At 46.9% G+C, this 21844-nt stretch overlaps 1 protein-coding gene across 15 annotated transcripts in view; it reads right to left on the bottom strand.

The window, feature by feature from the left end:
* tns1b (tensin 1b) overlaps positions 1-21844 on the bottom strand; it is a 140282-nt gene that overhangs the window by 15907 nt on the left and 102531 nt on the right. For 11 of the 15 annotated variants that reach the window (XM_015029063.1, XM_015029057.1, XM_015029062.1 and 8 more), the window contains 14 exons: positions 20976-21025; positions 19821-19992; positions 19155-19205; positions 18956-19078; positions 18025-18089; positions 17415-17498; positions 17178-17290; positions 17044-17104; positions 16392-16467; positions 13654-13783; positions 13509-13574; positions 13296-13418; positions 1977-3464; positions 474-554 (listed from right to left, as the gene is read on the bottom strand). In XM_015029063.1, coding sequence (XP_014884549.1) covers positions 474-554; positions 1977-3464; positions 13296-13418; positions 13509-13574; positions 13654-13783; positions 16392-16467; positions 17044-17104; positions 17178-17290; positions 17415-17498; positions 18025-18089; positions 18956-19078; positions 19155-19205; positions 19821-19992; positions 20976-21025 — 2683 coding nt within the window. The remainder of the gene's footprint in view (positions 1-473; positions 555-1976; positions 3465-13295; positions 13419-13508; positions 13575-13653; positions 13784-16391; positions 16468-17043; positions 17105-17177; positions 17291-17414; positions 17499-18024; positions 18090-18955; positions 19079-19154; positions 19206-19820; positions 19993-20975; positions 21026-21844) is intronic. The other 4 variants (XM_015029058.1, XM_015029070.1, XM_015029072.1 and 1 more) reach the window with 2 other exon arrangements.

The following is a 21844-nucleotide window of genomic DNA, read 5'->3' as shown; positions in this document are numbered from 1 at the left end:
TTTGTCTGCTTTAGTAGATCGTGAAAATGGTTGAAGTGATAAAAGCGGTTTTGAATGAGGCCAGTGTATCCTGGCTCATTGTTCCCCAACTTTGGCAAAACAGATCTTGTGACACGCTCTCTCCTGGCAGGAACAGAGCCGCCTTTGTTCCTCCTCTGTCCCGTTCTTGTGAAACTTTAAAGTTATCCCCTCTGGTCTGTTCGGACCACTCCTTCACCTTCAGAGAGGAAACTGCAGCTCAGAACAAACACGAGTGGTGAGGAAGTTTGATGTTTCTCAAGCTGGAGACGGAAAGAGTTTTTATTGAGGAAGAAGAGGTGAAATAAAGACGATTCAATGCCAACAAAAGCCAACCACACCGAAAAGGCAAAGCAGAACGAGATTTGAACTCAGACTGAAGGAACGCTCAGACACAAGGAGAACCATGTCCTGTTTTCCTGAAGCGTTCCTTCAGACCGGCTGGGAGAACCAACCCGACAGGGAGTGAGAGCGGCGGTGCTCAGACTGAGAAGAGGTCATGCTGGGGTTGATGTTTTGGACTCGAGCCGAGTACTCTGGACAAACAGATGAACGATGAAAGAAAGGAGATTATGATAAACTAGAAGAAAGACGAGCAGAGGGAGGATGAGGTCATCTGAAAATAACAGCAGCAGCAGAAGATAACAGACATCATGTGCTCCTGTTCAAAACACACATCGTTCTCTCGCATGACGGCAAAACTAAAATAAAACAGCAAGTTAAACATTTGAATAGCACTAAAATGAACTGAAGCTTGTTTCTGGTTCCAGAAGCCTTGCTCTCCGTCGCTGTCTGACCATCTGCAGGATGTCACATGCTTTTACTCTGACAACCTGCCGGACTGGAAACCTCTTCCTGTTTAAGGCTGAGTGATGGAGACGGCCAGGAAACGAGATAAGACCAGAGCGTGTTTATGTTTCAGCCAACGGCTTCGGCCATTTTTCTCCTCTGGTCTGTCCTGCCCCTCAAAAAGATGAAGACCAAATGAGGGCAAGCTGTGTGGACTTTATGAAGAAAACAACTCCAGGTTTTTAAATCTAACATTGTGAAACCAAGACAAATTATTTAGAGATTGTTTACACATTTAATGAGACTTAAGTTCTGAACAATTGGACCCAAAAGCAAACTGAACAGGGCAGAGAAACTAAAACCTGGGTAGATGACCCCTCTATCTCTGGACCACCAAAACATATGTTTTCTTCTGGTAATGTTTTGTTTTGCATTCAGACTCTGAAGATGAAAAGTAACAACCTGTTCAGCGTTCTGGCAGACAGACACACATTACTCTTAACTTCATCCGCCTAAATGAAACGTCAGCTCCGTCTGAAGAAAGCCAACCACACATTCTGCCACCACCACATTTCACAATAGGGCTTGTTTTCTTTCAGTGATGACCCGTGTTGTTTTTGTGCCGATCAGAACTTCTGGAATTGTGGCCCAAACATTCCAGTTGGTTTCCTTCAAACCGGAATACAGAATACTCTCTCCCACAAGGATTTAGGAGATTTTAGCCAAGCCTGGATGTTTTCCCTGGATGAATCTGTCTTTCAACCAAGTCCAGACATAAAATTGGAATTGACCAATACTTTCTGCTGACCCTTCGGTGGTGGACCTCTGGACAGCCACACTGTTTCTGTGTAAATTTTGAAGCGTATATATTTTCTGTCAGTCGTCCTATTTTGTTTCTAAACATGAATGGCTTAACTGTGCTCTAGAAAGTTGATATAATGCTGTAGATCTCTAACCTCTGCAAAATCTGGCATTGGTGATGTTTGCAGGTTAGAAGATGTCAAGAAACTGCAGCCCAACTTTATTCCAGATTATTTAATTTCTTCATGTTGATGGCAGATGAGAACCCACTAGGGCCAAACTGGGTGTGTACATGTTTAGTGGCCCAAAAATAAATAAAAAAAAAGGTAGGACATTATTTTCTAACACAACAGATGAAAAGGTCTTACCTGCCACTCTCTGGGCCACCAGACCTTCTACATTGAAGACTTCCTCTGGCTCAGCGTCTCTTGGCTGAGATGATGCTGAGGCAGAACTTGGGCTTCTTTGGGACTCTGAAACATCTGAGGGCTGGATGCTTGTCGGGAATGTGCTGATAGGTTTGAGCTGAAGGTGGGGGCTTAAAGAGAGAGGGATCTGTGATGAACCACTGGTTGCAGAGGAGTAATTTGGAGATCCTTTGAAAGGTGAGGGCTCTGGTGAACCTGGCTTCCCAGATGATGTGTGAGCTACTGACAGATTGCTGGCCAGGCTGGGCACTGGAGCGGCAACGTTCAGGGCAGCATCAGTCTGGAGGGACGGTCTGGTTTGGCTCTGGGAGAAGGACGGCTGCGTGGTCACCACCATGTCCCTCAGTGGAGCACTTTGGGATTTTGATACGACCGAACGGCTGGGCTCCAGGTTCAACATGAGTCGGTTAAGGGTTTCGATAGACTGCTCGATCTCTTCCTGAGAAGCACTGTGGCGGTGTGGGAACTGCGGCAGGCTGTGGTGAGTGGACATTGATGCAGATGGAAGTGGACTGAATGTGATTCCTTCAGTTACTGGCTCCTCTGGAACTCCAAATCGCTGCCAGACATTGAGACCACGCTGGACGGCGTCCCTGCTGCTGGTGGTGCGGGTGGGAGCCTGTGGCATGGACTTTGGCTCGGCACCAAACGAACGAGAACGAAACAAGTTGCCGTTCTGGGTAGCCATGTAATTTTCCAATGATGGGGTTAAATCACTTTGGATCAGAGCAGCAGGTTTATCAGATCTGCCGACATGTGGCTGAATGGTTTCCAGAGGTTTCTCTGGGATGTTGCGCTCCAGATACGGCACAGGTTCCTGGCCATTGATAAGTGACTCAGACTGGTAGTAAAGATCAGCCGGTGTAGCTCGTCCATCTGTGGAGGAAAACGTCCCCAGACTGTCCACACTGTTCCCCTCTTGACTGGTGGGCAATTCATCATCCAGGATGTCCGTTTCACGATCGATACCACTGTGCCCATTTACATGGACCTGGGCGGGCACCAGGTGAAGCATTCCTGCAGCGGCAGCAGATGTTGGTGTGGACAAGTAGGCCTGTCTGTGCAACGGCCCCTCCAGTCCACTCAGTAGTTGCTCTAATTCCTTCTTCTCCTTGGGACTTATTGGTTGTTGTGCTGGTGGAGCTTGTTGACGGACTGAAGGTAACGCCTCATCCAGGGCGACGTGAGTCTGGCTCACAGTGGAAGCATGAGGTGCTGATGTGGCTTCATCCGTTCGGTCAGTTTTGATAGAGGCAGTGGAGTTTCCTGAATCGCTGCTCACTGACAGGGCGTGGTCACCAGCAGGTAGAGCGTGTTCAACAGCCGTGGCTGGAAGGCCATTAGACGTGACCGCTCCTTCACCAGACTCCTTTTTACGAACTTTGGCATAGAGACTCCCGTCCAGAGGCCCCTGGGTGTGAATGACGTCTGAAACAAATAGAACAAAGTCTGTTTAGAGTCTGATCAACAACGTGTCTGTTCTTCAGAACCCATTTATATTCAGCTGCCCACACATTCCCATAGCCACAGTGACTCGGCAACTACCGATACAACTGAGCAATCTACTAAAAATAAATGAAGACATTAAGAAGAAAAGTGTGTGCAGCTATGAAGAACGGCTATCCAGCCAACGGCGCTGCTGGCGCATTTCCACTTTTCTACCAGCTTCAGGAAATGAACATTTACTGCAGATTGTGCTGTGGAAAATATGAAATCACCAGGGTTTGCCCCCTTTTTTAGCTAACCATATAAATATGTGCCATCTGACTAATACTGGTCAATCAGACAAAGATTTGTCTAGTATTTACAGCCTACAGCTCCAGCCAAGGCTTGTAAGGATATAGGGTGTCCCAGTCAGAAAGATTTAGTCATCACTGGAAATTTTCCTCTCACTGACAAAGAGGCCAGAAGTTTCTCCTGTTTAAAAAACAAGCACAACACACCAGGAGAGGCACTTAGAAAGTTAAAACAGCCACAAAGCTCTTTTCTGTCATCAGTGAACAAGCAGTCAACTTGTCGGACTAAAGATTTAAAACTTTCTGCTTGTCATACATGGGTCAGAGTTCAGATTAAAGCAATACCAGGTTCTTTAATCCTCCACAAAACTTTCTCAGAAACCCACATCAAAGCATGAACATGTTTCCTTTTCTGATTGTCCAACAGAGAGGAGCTGCACAAAGACGCTGCCTATAGATGTCTTCATCTCAGCGGTAGTCAATAGGGGGCGCCGTCAGCCTGGGGGGCGGCCTCCTGGCCTGACCCAGGAAGACCGCCAGGGAGGCTGGGCATAGAAAATAAACGTCTTCATGTTTGACGTGATGCATAGATGATCAAGAAAAGACACTCAGCTTTAAACACAACTTATAAAGGGCCAAGTCCTACAGTGGAATTTAATAAATATGCAGTTATGAGTTTTAAAACTGATTTTTATTCATCTGCTAGATTCATTTAACAAAAACAGAGGAGAATTGGGCAGTGACCATGTGATTCATCCATCTTTACTCATCTCAGTGTGTGTTGCCATTGTAACAACCTCAGCATCACTTTCTGTCCGACTGCTGGAGATCCAGACGACCTGCCTGGTGAGTTCTGGGTCTCTTCAGCTGTTCTAAACCTCGGTACAGGAGAAGCTGTTATTCTGACCTTCAGAGAGCCGACCTGAAGGAAGGGAAGCTACCTCCAGGTGGAGCCGTGGCGGCAGATTTCCTGCATCAGATTCTTGTTGCTAAGTAAATGGTACATCCACACAAACCAAAACTGCATGTTGCTTCTTAGTGAGTCAAACTGATTACCAGCTTTGTTTCACTTTGTTTTCTCCTTCACTGACTGTTCAGGTCCTCCAGCCAGGTGTCTGGCTCTACCACAGCTGCAGGACCAAAACCCATTTCAGTCAACAACCAGGTGAAAAGTCATTCTACTCGCCAACATGTTCCAGCTCAGTCGACCTGTCGTCCTGTTTTTGGACTTTGGCAGGAACCTGGAGTACCTGGGCAGAACCCACACATGTACATGAACATGCAGACTCCATGCTGGAAGAGCCGAGTCTTCTTCTACCAACGATCACGCAGTTCAAACCCAAATGGGACCAACTTTGTACATTTTTGGGTTCTTATCACATGTCCACTGAATGTCCAGCTGGTCTGAAAAAAGTCATCACTGCCTATTTGTAAAGCTCATAAAAACGCTCTGATATCAGTCCTGCAGACACGTTTAACGCTCAGTCACGCAGATAAACATAGACATTACTCATGAAAGAAGCCCTTTGCGCTCTCTAATTTCAGCACCTTCTTCATCACCTGTCCTGTAGTCAACACTTCCAGACTCACTACCTCGACGCTGCGCTGCAGGGAAACAGCAGGAAGCCAGCAGGTCTCCTACCTGTGTGAGCGACAGACAACCTTCATCCCCCAGCTAAGGAGGGAAAGCCCTGCGGCGGAGCCCCAGGCCGTGGGGGATCAGCAGAGCGGCTCCTGGCTGCTCCTCCCTCTGCGGAGCCACTTTGTGTCTGAGCTGGAGCTGCCGGTGCTGCAGGCTGCTCCACAGGCTGCCCCTGTTCTGTTTGGGCATGTGGGAGGTCTGTCACAACAGTGTGTGTGATGGTGTGTGTAGGTGGAGGCTGAGGGGCCACCGAATTCCTCAGAACGGGGTTTGATGGAGCCTCATCCAACTTTATTACACACACATCCTTCTGCAAAAGGCCTTTATTATACTAATAAATGAAATAATCCAGAAGCTGTTCTCCTGGATGCTGCTCAGTTCTCCTGCTGGAGTTAAAAGCACGACTGTAATGGAAAGAGGAACCTGATCCAACATGAGATTTAACAAGCTGAGAGCCGGAGGAACTCCGCCCTGCTGCAGGCCGAACAGAAGAACGAGAACCGCCAACTGTTTCTGTTCAAAGAATCATTCTTTCTGAACTGTTTGGAGATATGAACCATTCAGACCCTTTACTGTATTTTGTTAGAAGACTCCAACCTCTGGATAACAGATTTTTAAATTCATAATCATATTTTACACCAATTCAAAGCAGGTTTATGGGTAAAGAGTCCATAACAATATGAAAAACATTTTTACCACGCCTCTGTTTTTCCCCTGACAAACGATTCCAGGACTTTAGTCATCCGTCCTTAAACGGATGTGACGAACGAGCAGCATCTCCTCTTGTACTACAGGACATCTAATCCGTCACTTTACACTTTCGTCTGCGATCCGAACGACTATTTATGTTGATGCGTCTGCTGCTGTTTTCATTTGCTTGAAATGAATCCACATAAGCCTCTACAAATAACCTTTGACTGAGCCGTCCATGTGATAAGACGGAGCATGTGCTGAGCTGGAGGGAAACAGAAGCTGATTTCTGATCATTCTCAGATCCTCAACAAGAACAACAGCTGATAAACTTTTTACAGATGTAATCTAAGGCGCATTTAGGTGGTGCCAGATATTTTAAGGTTCTGTGAGCCATATGGTGCAACTGTTTGACCTCTTCATCTTTGAACTTTGGCCTCCGACCCCAGTGGCAGTAGATACCTCGTTACAACGGAAATAGCATGTTACTCCTGCGGCGTCCATACACAAACACACATGTGTGCAGCTCCTGTTGGTCCCTCTCTGCGTTTGAAGCACTGCATTAATAAAAAGCAATCATGAAACACGTTCTGGGAATGTTCCCCACGGCGACTCAGCAGGACCAGAATAGTGCTACATGTATTTACATTTAATACGCCCCAGAGGCCGCGCATGATGCTGTAATCGTATGTAAGTTTAGTCTGCGGCCGTATTTGGATAAAGGTAATGGCTGAACCATTGATTTGCCAACAAAGGCTGCCTTTACTGTAAGCCAGAGCTCAGTGATTCTTACTTACAGTAATACAGAGGGTTTGGAAATACTTCCACAAGATCTGCAACAATATGCAGTAAAGCATAGCTGAATCCAGTGAAACCGGCAAAGTGCATAGCCCTTTTATCCCCAAAACACTGGTCGCAGTAAGCATGTTGCAGCTCATCAAATATTCATCAGAAGTCGCGGTGAGTCGATATCTGGAAGTGCAAAGTGTTTAGGACTGGAAAATACAGGACAAGAAAATGGAAGAAGCAAAGTAATTGATTTTCAATCATGATGTCAGCACTTTTACAGCAACCACAAATAAAGTAGCAACAGCTAAAACCCTCCACATTGACATGTAGCACCAGAGTGAAAACAGCCCCACCTGGTGGCCACATTAAGACAAAGATACAGCAGCGTTTCCACACCTGTTAGTCTGGTAGACTTTGGTTTGGTTCTGCGGTTCCGTTTCTCACTGCTCCGTGTCAAACCAACTAAATCCTCTGAGCAACCTGTTCCCCTCCTCACCTGTGGGGGCGCTGCTCCAGGAACCACTGGAGGAAACGACTCAACATCCTCTGACTCTGTTCATCAGTTCTTGACCTCAATCTCAATCTTTTTGGGTTCTTTTGGGTTTTGGGGTGATTACTTTTCCCCCACGTTGGTTCAAAAGACTATTGATGAGAATGAAACAATAAACCAAAATCTAATGTGACCAGCTTCCGATGTAGGACGTGCCGTGATAATAAAACATGGCTCCATGTGGAATGAGGAGTATCGTGTTATGACAAGGACCAGGAGTGGTGGGAGTATCAAAAGACAGACGGTAACCAGAGCAAAGCGAGTTTCCCAGTGGAACCAGAATGAGTTCATAGAGAAGCCGAGGCCTCGTTGTCTCACAGCTCGGCTGAGAGCGGGCCTGTTCAGGAAGATAAACGAGCCACACTAACAGGTCCCACGGGCCGGAGGACAATAAATAAGGCAGCAGAACCACAGAAGTCATGTGTTCATGTTGTTTTTGGGAATGCTGGGAGCACGACTGGAAACCAAAGGATGGTGGTTCATGCTCTTAATTTGGCTTCAAACGTTTCAGATTCTTTTGGAAACTGACATTGCTAGCTAGCTAGCTAGCTAACAAACACAAGGAACGTGCTTAGCAACAAGACGAAAGGGAGTCAGGGGGGAAAGATTTGTATTAGATGCTTTTATGATTTCTGTTAAACACCTTTGCTAGTCTCGATGTTTTAAAGTGCGTATAAATATGGCTAGCTAGCTAGAAAGATAGTGATAGGGAAATTGATTTCTGAAAATGTCAGGAGAATTTTTCATGAAAAGACAGCAGCATACATGTACAATTACATTAACAGAAAAGAAGTTTGAGTTTTCCAGTAACTAATGGCACCTTTTTACTAGTTTAATCATTTGCAGTTAGAGGAAGGCAGCAGCTTTGGCCAGAAGGAAGCAGCTAACGTACGGATATCGGGGGTTGCATCATCTGCTGTAACCTCGTTTTCCTTCCTCATAACTCTGTCCATGTATGGTTTTTTCCAGATGGATAAAGGCCCATAATTAATGACATCCTTGGTCGTGTTTGGCTCGTTCAGCCGAATCAGCTGTATAAAGCTGTGCTGTTGACTGCTAACAGCTGGAATAAAGCTGTTTCCATTAGACGATAACAGACCTCCCATTCATTCAGACACATAATGGGCAGCAGATAACCAGCACCGCTCTGCAGCTCACAGACCAAGAAAACAGGCAGATACACCATTAATTCTCCTGGAAGTCCTTAAACAAAGCATTTGGTTGTTAACAAAGCTCCGTATCCCCGGTCGCCCTGCAGAGGCCCTCTGCCTCTGTGGCCCCTTCATGATCCAAACAGGGACACTCCACAGCACAAGGCACTTGTTGTCTCTGTGTCCGACGCAGCCTGGACTAGAGGACCTTTAGTTCTCCATCTTGGTCGTTACGCAACCAGAGCTGTTTGGAGTCAAAGCAGAATAATCTGCCAAAGCCTGGGACCAGACTGGGGCCGATAGCGTGGCAGCCTGTTGCCAACACAAAGGCTGAGACGTCAGCGCCGACCGGCCCCGACAAACCGACCCTGACAAACCGGCCCCAACAAACCGACCCTGACAAACCGGCCCCAACAAACCGACCCTGACAAACTGACCGGCCCCGACAAACCGACCCTGACAAACCGGCCCCAACAAACCTCAGGGAAACTTTCAGATGAAGGTTAACAACAAGTGTCTCAAACTGTCAGGTTTGGGTTTTATTCCTTGATGGAACGTGACCTTCAGCGAACCACTGAAGGTCACCCGGCGGTGGGAATGGGTCAGCTTCGTCTTCACACTTTACACGGTTCATACGCTGCTTTTCAACCAGCCATGAATCAGGTCCTGAGCCATGACCTGTAGGAGTTCCTCAGGGTTCTGCTTTCGGCCCAGTTCTTCTTTTCATGTTTTCCTTTTGGAACATTAGTTAAAAAAAACATCTCATTTTAACTTTATCCGCTTTTCTTTTAACAATTTCAATCAAATAAACATTTAAATGTAACTGATGACCGATGTTGGGAATCTAGCTGTTTAGTTTGCCGTGCATCACTTACATCCGGGTCAAATCCAGTTTAAATTGTTTTTTTACAGATCAATCGCTACAAAATGGTAAAGATGAATGAAGTTGATTTTAAAGTCTCAGTTATAGATCTTTTCAAAGATCCAGCTGCTTCTTATCCACCTTAAACCGCAAACAAGCTTCACATTACAGCTGAAAACAAAGTCCTGGCAGCGTCTTTCTTTAATTCACTCCAAACCTGAATCCTTCTGGACTCAAAGTTTCAGTTCGACTTCCTGAATCCCAGTTCTGCTGCTTGGACTGTAACCGGACAGACGGACCGGGAAAACAACCACGACCCGGAGCGACCATGCATGAGGTCATCGAGGAATTGCTAGAAGAGGTGAAACAGCAACTTTGTGGCAGGAGAAAATCTGTTTACAGAGAAATCAAGGCCACTTTAGGTCTGAGCTGGTCCTGGAGACGTTACTGCTGCAAGAAAGTCTCTGGTACCAGAACCTCAGTTAACCTGACCACAGCTGAGAACATCTGAACCTTCAGGGCTGATGTGTCTCCAAATCACTGAAACTCAAACTGTAAACTGCAGCCGACTGAAGCCTCTGGAGGTTTTTCTCCTCCGTCATTCCAGGAAGATCCCAGAAATGATCAAAATATCAAGACAAAACGGACAGAAGCCCCGGACCAACATCGACATTCACACAGTTAAAACATCCAGACAGCAGGATAATGCATAAGTTGATGTTACTTGGAGAATCAGAGGCTGTGGCTCCGCTGCGTCCAGAGGGTCCGACTCACATGTCCTCCCAGCTTTTCTCCCCGCAGCGTCACAGAAAAACAGCAGCACAGCCGAACCCTGGGCTGCAGACAGCAGTCTGAAGCAGAGCAGCACAGAGTCGCCGCCCCGCTGCGTCGCTGGACCAGGAGTCTGCGTTAACTCCTGCAGCTCCTCAGAGCAGCGGCAGGCGCAGCCGAACCGGGGAATAAAAACCAGCTGGGTTTGATCCTGCAGCCGAGGAAAAACAAAAACACGACAACCTGCCTCCAAACTCTGATAAACAAGGGAAGAACAGAAACTATCCAGCATGTTTGTGTCTGTGAGACGCTGAGTGTTCACGGCTCTGACAGGAATCCACCGAAAGTCATCTGGAAGGACGAACTCAGACCGACAAACTGCAGCTGAAACCTCTCTCCATTATTCATTAACTTGTCCAACATCAATTTTTGAGTCTTCCACAGACGCTCAATCGAATTTAGTTCTGAACTTTGACTAGGCCATGCTGCCACATGAATCTGCTTGGATCTGAAGCATCTCTGTGTAGCTCTGGCAGAATTTTCAGCAGAAACACCAGAAGCTCAGTGTTTGAGCAGAACCGTGTGAAACAGATGGTTTTTGACTGACGGCTGATGGTTCCGGGTCAGACTGGTTCTGTTCATGAGTCTGAAGTAGATCCAAACGGTTCTGCTACACATCATCACAACATGCAGCCAGTTCAGTCTCATATTTTATATACATATAATTCAAACCTTACAGTAAAAACTGCAATAAATTAAAGTTTAATATAAAATCAATTAAATTCAGTTTTTAAACAGAATTTAAGAAGAATCAATAAAATTTATTCAAATAAAAATGGCTGCTGGTTTTTAAAAAACGTGTTTGTCTTGTTTTGATCCCACTAGTTCAGGATGATGTGACACACACACACACACACACACGTTTGCGTGGCTATCTTTGTGGGGACTTTCCATTGACTTCCATTCATTTCTACAGCCTAAACCTGACCTTTACCCTTTTCCTAACCCTAACCAACCAAAACTCAATTCATACCTTAGCCCTAACTCTGACCCCTGACCCTAAAACAGGGTTTCCCCTTGTGGGGACCAGGCTCCGGTCCTCACAACGCAGTATATGTCAGTAAAATCGTCCCCACAAGGTATTACACACACACACACACACACACCTCCACAGAATGAGGTGAGACTTTCACCTGCTCTATTTTAGCAACATCTATTTCAGGGAGCAACACTTTATGAGCTGTGATAAAGGGAAGCCAAATGACCTCTGACCTTTGACTAACTGGGAGCCTAATAAAAACAGGTGGGGGAGGGGATGTGAGGACAGCAGCCTGACCCCTCCCATAACACACACACTTCCTGTTTGAGTGTTTTGTTGAGCGGCGCGGGCCGGTCCGGGTCGGCTCCTCGGTGCCGCTCAGGGCGTGGCGTCGCTTCCTTTTTTGGGTGGCACAGAAAGCGGCGCTCTGGTCTCAGAGCGACCGCGACCGCCTCAGGGGAAACCTCGCTCCATGCCTGTGGCTCGGCCCAGGAATGTCTGCAGACCCGGGTCTCCTGGGCCCGGTTGGCTTCTCTGTTGTGATAATTTCACCGCAGATGATTTGGGCCATAAAACCGTCTCCCTTCACCGTCGGCCCATTATTTACACCCGGGTGGGGAGATTTTCAGGACATAATAAAACACAACAAGTTTATGAAGTGAGGATATTTTTGATGCAGAGCAGATCGTCGGGACGGTACGGTCCGTCTCGGTCCGTCTCGGCCCACAAGAAAACAAGAGCAGCTTTGGTTCAGAGGTCTTTGTGCCAATTATAGCTCAGTCCTGTCAAACACAGAAACATGTTTACACTGTGACATCTAGAGCGGATGGATCTGTCTTCATCCAACTGCTCAGCACCAAGACCTGTAGCCTCTGAACAGAACCAGCCCAACCCTGGTGGGATCGAGTCCCAATGCGGACCGAGCTCTCAGTCTGGTCCTACAGGAACCGGATGGCTGCACAAAACCCAAGCGCTGAGACGACCTCCACACAGCAAGCCACAGCCAAACTCCAAGTCCATGAAACACAAATCTATTTAGACAAACTAAAAGGTCCAACATCACTGAATATCACTGGACGGTCAGTAAAACTCTCAGTCCTTGTACTAGACCTTCGAGTTGGATCCAACCACAGGTTTATATACCTTCAGAACGGGTCGATGCGGTTCAGCATTCTGTCTGTTTCTGCATCATTCCTTCAGTTATAGGTTCACAGGACAACGGTACGGTTAGGGCGGAGCTACAGGCGTCGCACAACACCGACAACAGTCAGTCAGTCCATGGACTGATGGACAGAAAGACGTCATTGCTTGTGACAGCCACACTTGTCGCACTAGGATGATGTTTGGCGTTTTGGGTTTAATCTGCCCACCAAGTGAGAGTCCAGCTTCTCTCACTGGGCCTCTCCACTCCCTGGCTTCACTCTCAGTGGTTAATGTCTGTTATAGCCAAGTTGGGTGTGTCTCCAGTGTGTGAGTGGGAGCTGTGGTCGACGCTCTGATGATGTCATTGTGTGCGTCCCCAAACCAGTTTCTCCAAAATCTCTCAGTCTACTTGTTCGTCCGGGTTGGCCCGTCCAGTTGGCGTTGTATGAACTCTTCCTCCACAATTTAAACCTCAAGGTTTGACCTTGGAGTTAGCCATTTGCAACTCGCCGTCTCACCAACTACTGCAGTTTCATGGTGGGGAGGTTGGCATAAATCTACGAGCCAATCAATGAATGTGGTCTGCTGCCAATCAAATCATCTGTGCACAGTATCCAGCTTGGACCGGCGGTACCAACCCTGAGGTGGTTCCAAAAATGAGGAGGGACCACACTGGGTCTGCCACTGGAGATAAATCTGGTGGACTGGGGAAGAACTGGTTAAAGCCCATGGAGGAGAGTCATAAAACAGCGTTCCGACCCGTTCTGACCCATTCCGCTCAGTAAGAATGAGGCACAGAAGAACCAGCACCTGTTCCACCTGAACAATGTTTGCAGAGATTTACTCCTCTTGAATATTTAGACCGAATAAAGACTCTGGTTCTCACCATCTGTGGTGTCCTCGCAGAGCTGGTTGAAGTTTTCATAGGAATCCCAGCGAATCAGAGGATCCTGGGTGTTGTAGTCAACCGAGACGGTCGGCCCGTTTTCCAGGTGGTCCATACCTTGACCAGAAGTACAAAGAGAAGGAGCAGAAGACGTGAATGTCTTTACATCAGAAGCTTGGACTCAAAGACGGGTTCGAACTCACTGATGCTTACCATGGATTTTCTCTGGTCCAAAGGAGAAAATAAACTCTACTTTTCCATATTCTGGAAACCTGTCATCTGAACAAAGGAAGCATTTTAAAGCATGAATCATTTCTACATCAAACAGGTGAAACCCAGAGGAGGAGCGCCCTGTTACCTTTAAACGTCTCATCCAGCTCGTCCTTCCCAAACACGATTCCCAGGTCATGGATGGCGCAGGTGTGGAACTGGACCCGGAATATCACGTCTCTGCAGGGGCTGCGGTAGCGTTTGTGGTAGCACTTCAGCTGGAGGTCAAACAGTGCAGACAGAGGTCACCTTCAGACCGCTGGATGGTTCACAGACTGCTACAGCACCCTGACCCAGGAGCCCGTCTGGGTTCTAACAGCTGCTGGCAGGAATGAGCACAGAGACGCTATGTGGTGCTGGAGCACATGACCTTTAACCTCTGGACAAAGGAAGCATCCTTCTGAGAACGATATTTTAAATGTCTTTTATATTGTGACCCAAAGTAGCATTGGGGCTACATTAACAAGCCCTCACATTTATGTAATGTTGCTTGATTCAAGCTTGTTAGCATGTGGCTAATGGTTTGAATCAGGTTCATGTGCCGCACAGGGGGGCCTTTTCCCCACTTGATCACCAGGCCCCCAAAATGTCTGTGCACACCCCTGGATACAGGATTAGAGCCTCGAAGTGAGTCCAGAGGTACCACCAGAACCCTGAACCGACCCGCAAACTCGACAAAGAAAACTTTCTCTGGTGGAAGAAGCAGCTTCTTTTAACATGTCTGGAAAATCTGGAAAATCTAAAGGAATATGAAGTTTGTCTCTCCCTGTTATCATCCTTATGCTGAAGCATGGAAGTGGCAGCATAATGCTTGTTTCTAGAGATTTGGCTCCAGACAGATCAGGAAGAAAACCTTTAATAAAGACAAAACTGGTCGATTTAAAACAACCAAATGTTCACGTGTCTCTCAGGACGGAACCAAAAACAAAAATATGAACAAATGAAATTTTTCCAAATGTGCTTTTAGAAACCTGAGGGAACATGGTTATTATATCCTAACAGCTCTGAACCAGAAGCAGCTTCTTCCTGTTTCATGTTTCCTCTATAAACACGAGATCTGGATCTGTGTTCACATTCAGGAATGATTCAGCCACAACATCAAACGATTCTTTTTCAGGATTCAGTTTTGTAATTAGCCAGTTTCTCCTGGATGACCAGCAGCAGCTCAAATACTGAGAAATCAGATTTTTTTTCTTGCTCATTAAACACATCAGTGACCAAACGAGTTCAATAAAAATCATCTAAATGCTAATAGATGATTTGATGCATTAATTTAGTCCCTCTGCTTTCTACCGGATGGAAAACCAGAAGCTATTTTTGCTTTGGTCGTTTCATGTTCATTAGAAATAAGAAATTAACCTAAATGTGCAGAAATTCATTCAGTTTGTACATCCTAAAAATGAACCAGCATCAATGTTCAGGATAAATTTCCATCCTAAAGTTAAATCAGAGACCCCGGGCCCCTGGGGGTTGGCCCCCGGCCCACGATGACATCATCTCTGTTCCTGTAATCACAACAAGAAGCATCAGGCGGCGCTCCATCTGATCATTAATTCAGTAGAATCCATTAGTCCTCCTTAAACACGGGATGAGATACGAGTTTGGGTCTGTGGCCAGAAGCAGAACCGCAGAGTGGTTGTTCTGATGGACCCGGAGGACTCGGCTCATGGAGAACTTTATGGTTTCAGCGACCCTAACACGACTGCCGGACCGGTTCTCCTAAAGAACCGGTTCTCAGAGTTAACCCAGTCCGCAGCGGCCCACTGCTGCATCGCGGCTCCCAGAAACACATTGTGTGCTAACGAGGCTCTATAAACATGCCAGCAGTCTGTCCCCTCGTTTTACTGCTTCTGTCAATAATCCCCATAAACCGCTGCAGAGCGTTCGTACGGTGCCGGCTCTTCCTCGGCCGTCCTGTTGGGAACAAACCAACAAGATTCCCCAGAACCCGAACTCACTCTGCCTGCTGGGCCTGCCGCTTTTGAGGGGATCTGAAATGATCATTACTGGGGAAAATATAGAATTTTAAACGGGTTTCTGGTCAGGAAGAGGTTTTTATGGGGTTCCATTGTAAAGTTACAGAGTGAAGTATTAACAGCAGCAGGTTTCCGTTGCTGAGCCCGGCGGTACGGATGCTGGAGCCGGGATCCAGCAGCCCACCGAGTTTTGGAGTGAAAATTTTAAATATCACTAGGTAGTTATGTTATTGGATGACACTGTTAACAATACCAACTAAAGTCTTAAAGGCAAACATTTAAAAACCCTAAAATAAACAAATAATGCTTAACCTGGTGGGGGCGCAAATAAACCCTGGTGGCCCGCCAGGCTGATAATACACTGCAGGAAACGTGAGCAGAAATTTGGGTCATTTAGCTTATAAGAACATAAAGAGGGAATCCATAATTTCACCATGTTATTCATTCATTTCTAAATGCCACAGTTTCAAACTAAATATAAAGATTCAAAGTAAATATTTAGCTAGCAAGCTAAAAGTTAAAAGCTAAAAGTAGCTAAATATTGAGCTGCACATCTGAGCTTGTGGACAACAGAAAGGTAAGTTTAAAGAAATGACCAGCTAAATATATTCCATGCATAGTGAGGATATGAACACAGATATGAACATTTGGGCTTTTAACTGATATTTTTACATATTATTATTCATTAAACATCACATGTATGGCTTCCCATGACTAAACATTTATTGATTTAGATCCAAACATTCCCAAGGAAAGTTCCTGAGAGGTTTCTGGACATTTACTGGAACCAGTTGGAACCCTGAACTCCTTCCCAGTCACTACCTGCTCTGTGGATCGGCTCAGTTCTTACCAGGATGTCTCCTTTCAGAAGAAGACCAGGCTCAATGGTGATGCAGATGCTGGTCTGGCTGTCGCCTTGAACGTTGCTGCAGGAAGAAAAGACAAAATGTCAGATGATGACATCATCTTACTGGTGGTGGAAACAGCCAACGCCATCCCACTGCCTGGGTGGATATGAGCCGATTTGTTCTTCAGGAGTGACTACCTGGTGCAGAAAGGTCTGGAAGGTTTTCTAACCTAACAGTCATGTTGGGTGTGAAATGACCAAGGAGCTCAGTGAAGATCTGAGATTTACAGAAGTTGGGAAATCTCCCTGCAGATTCCCAAATCATCGGTTCAAAGCGTTTCTTCAGCTCTTCTTACCATAGAAGAAGAGCTGAATCGTCTCCTCGGTTGAAAGGAAGTTGCTTCCTCTCTGACTGTGGGAACCCTGAAGGGTCCTCATGTAGGAACAACCCTGAGGGCGTCCACACAGATGCCTGACTGCCTCTTTCATTGGCTCTCTAGTCACAAATTAATATCCTGTACCTCCTATACAAGAGAGGAGGCGATACTACTAGGCAATAAAGGAAAATCAGGGGCTTTATTATCCAGCCCTTACGAGTTCTCCATCCCTGGAATCTTGTAAAAGCGTTTGAGTGTGAGCGTCTGCTAGGACTTACTAGATCCCAGATGTGTAGACGGGCTGCATGGCCTGGTAGATTTTCAGGAAGGGACGGCAACCTGCGGCAGAAACAGCTGTTAGAAAACGGCTGGAGGCGTCGGACGCAGGTGGAGAGCCGGATGGGACACCAACCTCCTTTGGACTCGAAGTCTGGGATGCCGTGCATGATGACGTGATGAAGGAACAGCGGTTTGTTGTTGATCTTGATCTGGCCGGAGAGTAAGCCGCTGAAATACTCCACATACCTGTAGGATCAGAGAACCAGAACCACAGATCACAGATGATCTACAGTCATTGTTCCTAATCCAACAGCTAGTTACATGCTGGACGTGTAAACAAACAACATCACATGGTCATTGGGTCACTGACCTTTTCTGAGACGGCTGGCCCACAGGAAGAACTTTGTCTTCGTAGAAGCGCTTCATGGCGAAGCGGTCCAGAGCCTGGTCAGCGCTGCAGCAGACAGAGGCCAGGTTAGGACGTCTGCAGAGCCGCTTACCGTAACCACCACCACCTTCATGACTAACGTAGCAACCGTTACCGTTTCTAAGGCGTCCATCTTGTATTTGTAAATCTGATTTACCCATAATCCATCAGATTCATCACATTCGGGCAGCTTGCTGCTAATAAAGGCTCTCAGGCTGCTTACTGTCAGCTTCAGAAAAGCTTCCAGGATAATCAGATTAAGGCAGAAACTGAAGCTTGTGAAGGGAGGCGATCTGAAAACATCATGTGTTCGTCTGATTGTTACCGTTTGATCCTAAAAACAAACCCATGAAAAAAAGAGCAGAGACCGTCTGGCATAATCCGAGTCTTATGATGCAGAGACAGTTTTAGCTAACTTGCTGCTTTCTGCTCATAATTATATGGAGCGTATCTCAGTGTTTGCTGCTCCTGAGGAAGATGTGTGAACTGAGAGCATCACATGTTTGGCTCCTCATTGCTCGGTCATCAACATGGTGCCTGATCGGAGACCCACCTGGCAGATATGTTGCTGTAGTGCATGTAGGCTGCCACCACCACGCCGGTTCTGCCCCGGTTCCCCTGAAAACAGACCAGAGAGGCATCAGTAAAGAGAGCGCAGTCCAACAGCGCCCCAATTTAAAATCACTTCTTAACTTTTTCAGCCAAGAGGTTTCTGAACCTAAAACCTGAAAACAGGCGATGGACGGATTTTATGACATGTGAAGCGGTTTGAAGGGATTCCTGCCTGCTGTTTTCTCTGGTTTCCGGCATCAGTTGGAGTGATTTCCTCCCGTTTCTCTCTGCAGCAGATCAGTTGGAGTGATTTCCTCCCGTTTCTCTCTGCAGCAGATCGCGGCGACTCAAAGCGTTTCTGCCTTATAAACTGCAGCTGCTCGAACCGCGCTGAGGCAGTGGAAATGATTTGTTGATCTGCTGAAACCCGACATGGCCCGGTTCCTCCAACCTACATTTCCCAACTTTTAGAGCAAAATAATAATAATAAAAAAAAGCTGCAGTCGTCATGGCAACCTCCCAGTGGGAACGCAGCCTGAAAACGAGGAGCGCGGCGAGTCTGACAGGAAAACATCCAGGCGTTCTGAGATTTTGGGGCATCAGCTCGGTAATTGCTCTTGGATGTCGTTTTTATTGGCGCCAGATGAGTGCGGCTCGCCACAAAAGTTTAACGTGAAGCAACAACAGGGAAATATTGGTCAAGTTGAGATTTTATGGCACTGTTGAGGGCGAAAGAGTAAATAAAGCCGAGCAGCCATGATGACGGTTCTGATTGTGTTTCCTAAGCCTGCGAGTGGAACCTGACCCAAACAAACACCCCGCCCTGTTCCACCAGGACGGGCATCAGCACAGAGCTGCAGCTGGAGCCCCAGAGAGCAGTCCCCAGCACCCCCTGCTGTCTGCAGAGGGAACTGCACCCAGCCCAGCCTCACCTTGTTGTGGATCACCACCACGTTGTGGCTGTCCGCGCTCAGCCACGTGTCCATGGCCTTACAGATGCTGCAGATCTTATCCAGAGCCGGAGCGTGGTGGTCAGGCCAGCCGAAGTCCAACACCTGGGAGGGAGGAAGAGGAGGATAAGATGAAGAGCAATCAGGATGTGGGAGAGACGAGTGGAGAGCAGAAACTCACCTTCGGATTGAGCTGACTGATGTCATAACGCTTCTCACTGAGGTTGAAGAGCTGAACATAAACAAAGAAAATATTAACGGAGGAGTTTTGACACATTAGAGAGACAAACTAATTTAGTTAAGTTTAGATTTTTTATATCCTAGTTTTGTTAAAATCCTTAAAAAAATCAAAAGCATCTGCTTAGTTTAGTTTAAGATAATGCTAAAGCACATAATGCTAAAGCACTACATGAACATGGCTTTACCAGAAGCTAATGCTAAAGTGCTGCCATGTGTCACAAGGAAAACGTGATGAGGCCCCTCAAAACGATTCCGAAATGTGAATTTTTGCAAGCATTTCTTGAAATAACTCTCCTGGTTGGTTATGTAAATGCTAAAGCGCTAAGCTAAAAATTAGCTCTGCAATTAGCAGAAGGTGTAAACGTCTCCAAATGTTAATGAACTAGTGGCGTGGATCTCCATGACAACCATCAGATGCTACCTACAGGCTAACTGCTGCTTGGAAAAAGCCTTTCTTCCTTCTACCATCACAAACGTAAAGGTGTAGTTTGCTGGACTTTAGCGTTAGCCGAGTCTCAGAAAATGTTTCCACTGGTCGAGTTTGGACAGGAACCGTTCATGATGGCAGCTGGACATGAAGCTGAAGCACATGAGTGAGTTCTGGTACCAGGTAGCTGTGTCCGTGTTTGGAGCGCAGCATGGAGGCCACCTCCCTCAGGTTGGCGGCGTAGCTCTGCTCCTCCACGCTGCTGGGGAACGACACGGAGATGATCCGCTCTGTGATGTAGATCAGGTCCAGCTCGTAGCCTTCGTCCAGCGCCTGGAGGAGACTCGCGCTCCTGCAGGCAGACGGCACAGATCAGATGTTAGCAGCGCTGCCGCTCGCTCACATTCCTTCACCTCAAACATCCTAATATGGAGAAGGCAGAGCCTGCAGCATAAACACTGAATCCACGGCGACATCAGTCACTTCCTGCAGCTGATCGCTGACGCACCGTGCGGCCGCACAGCGAGAGGGGATTCAGAGAAATGTGAGTGCCTCACAAGTTCATCATGTGATGAAGGGAAGGATTCTGAAGGGACGGCTGGGAGTCAGATCGGGTCAGTTACACGAGTCAGAGGAGAAGAGAACCAGAACTGACTAACCGGGTCGTTTAGTTTGAATTAATCTGACAGAACTCAACAGAGTAACAAAACCTAAACCTTTTTTTACAGGTCCAATGTCTAAATTTGTCCCTGACGGTTCCATCTTGTTTAATTCTGCAATATTTAACCTAAACAGGTCTCAGTGCTGCCCTCATTGGGTTGAATGTTGGTACTGCAGTTGGATTTTCTTACTGGTTCCAGCGTCACTCAGCCCCACATTCTGGTATAAAACCAACTCGCCCCCTGGTGGCGAGTCAGGAGGTGGAGTAGCAGCCTTGCTAGCATTGATTGTTAGCGTTACTAAACTTTGCATGTGTGATTCATTTCTGATGTGCGTCGCCTCTCCGGTTTGTAAGCTGCTGTTTTGAAAAAGTCGCCAGATTTATTGCTAGTCACTTTGTTGAAAGACTGAAATCTAGAAACTTTTCTCAGTTTTCATTTTGTTTTGTTTTTTTCTTAAAACGTTGCTAAGCGATCACTAGCTCCTTTTTGTAAAAAGTTTCTCGATTTGTCACAAGTAGGTTTTGGAAAAACAATCGCTGCAAAGTGTCTGAAGTCAACAACTTTATTCCATCAAACATTGCTTCCTGATCTTTATTTCTCCATTTTTACCACTATTTGTTGAACAGACTGATGAGACGAGTGAAACTGTCCGTCAGACTGAGAGCAAACCCACCTGGACGGTCGTCTCCGTGACTCCACGCTCTTTGAGGATTTCGTTGAACCCTGAAATGACAGAAAACCAACAAACATCAGAAATCTGAGATAAACGCTTCGATCTAAACTGATGAACTGAAACCTGATGGGAGAGAAACAGAGAATCTGTAGAAAACATGTCAGAGACCCGAGCTTCACCAGAACCAGAACCAGAACCAGAACCAGGAGTTCTGATCAGTTCGGTCTGATCTACTGGGAGGAAAACCTGACTAACTGGGACTGGAGGAAACACAGCAGGAAACTACAGAATTTACACAACTCAAACCTTGAAGGGAAAACGGTTCAGTTCAAGGATTTTCCAGGATTTCAAAGCAGGGAGCTGAGTTTCTACAGGGTCTGGAAAAGTCTGGAAAACCATCCAACCAATTATCCATCCATCCTGATCTTCACTTGGACTCAGATCTCGTCTTCTCTTACTCAGTAAAGTTTTGCAGTTTACAGCAGTAGAGCCATCTAACAGATCAACTTCCTGTTTCTACAGGAAGTTGATCTCCGCCTGCAGCTCTGATCTTTACGGTTCTCCTTCATGGTTCAGTCAGCAGATCAGAGCGAAACTCTGCTGCAGTAAAAATCTCAACATGACGGAGACCATGAGCCTGTGTGTGTGTGTGTGTGTGTGTGTGTGTGTGTGTGTGTGTGTGTGGCTTCTGGTTCACATGACGTGTTCCTGCAGCAGCAGGGAGGTTTGGATCTGGAGGTGGCTGACTGTGTTTGGCTCCACTGAACCCGACAGAGATGGAGGCCCAATCCCCCCCCCCCCCCCCCCCCCCCTCCGCCCGCGGACGGCGGGGCGCGGGGGGGGGGGGGGGGGGGGGGGGGGGGGGGGGG

The sequence above is a fragment of the Poecilia latipinna genome, unplaced genomic scaffold, assembly GCF_001443285.1.
Source record: "Poecilia latipinna isolate Pla-1442-1.1 unplaced genomic scaffold, P_latipinna-1.0 Scaffold142, whole genome shotgun sequence".
NCBI lineage: Eukaryota > Metazoa > Chordata > Actinopteri > Cyprinodontiformes > Poeciliidae > Poecilia > Poecilia latipinna.
This window is presented reverse-complemented; position numbering and strand designations above follow the sequence as displayed.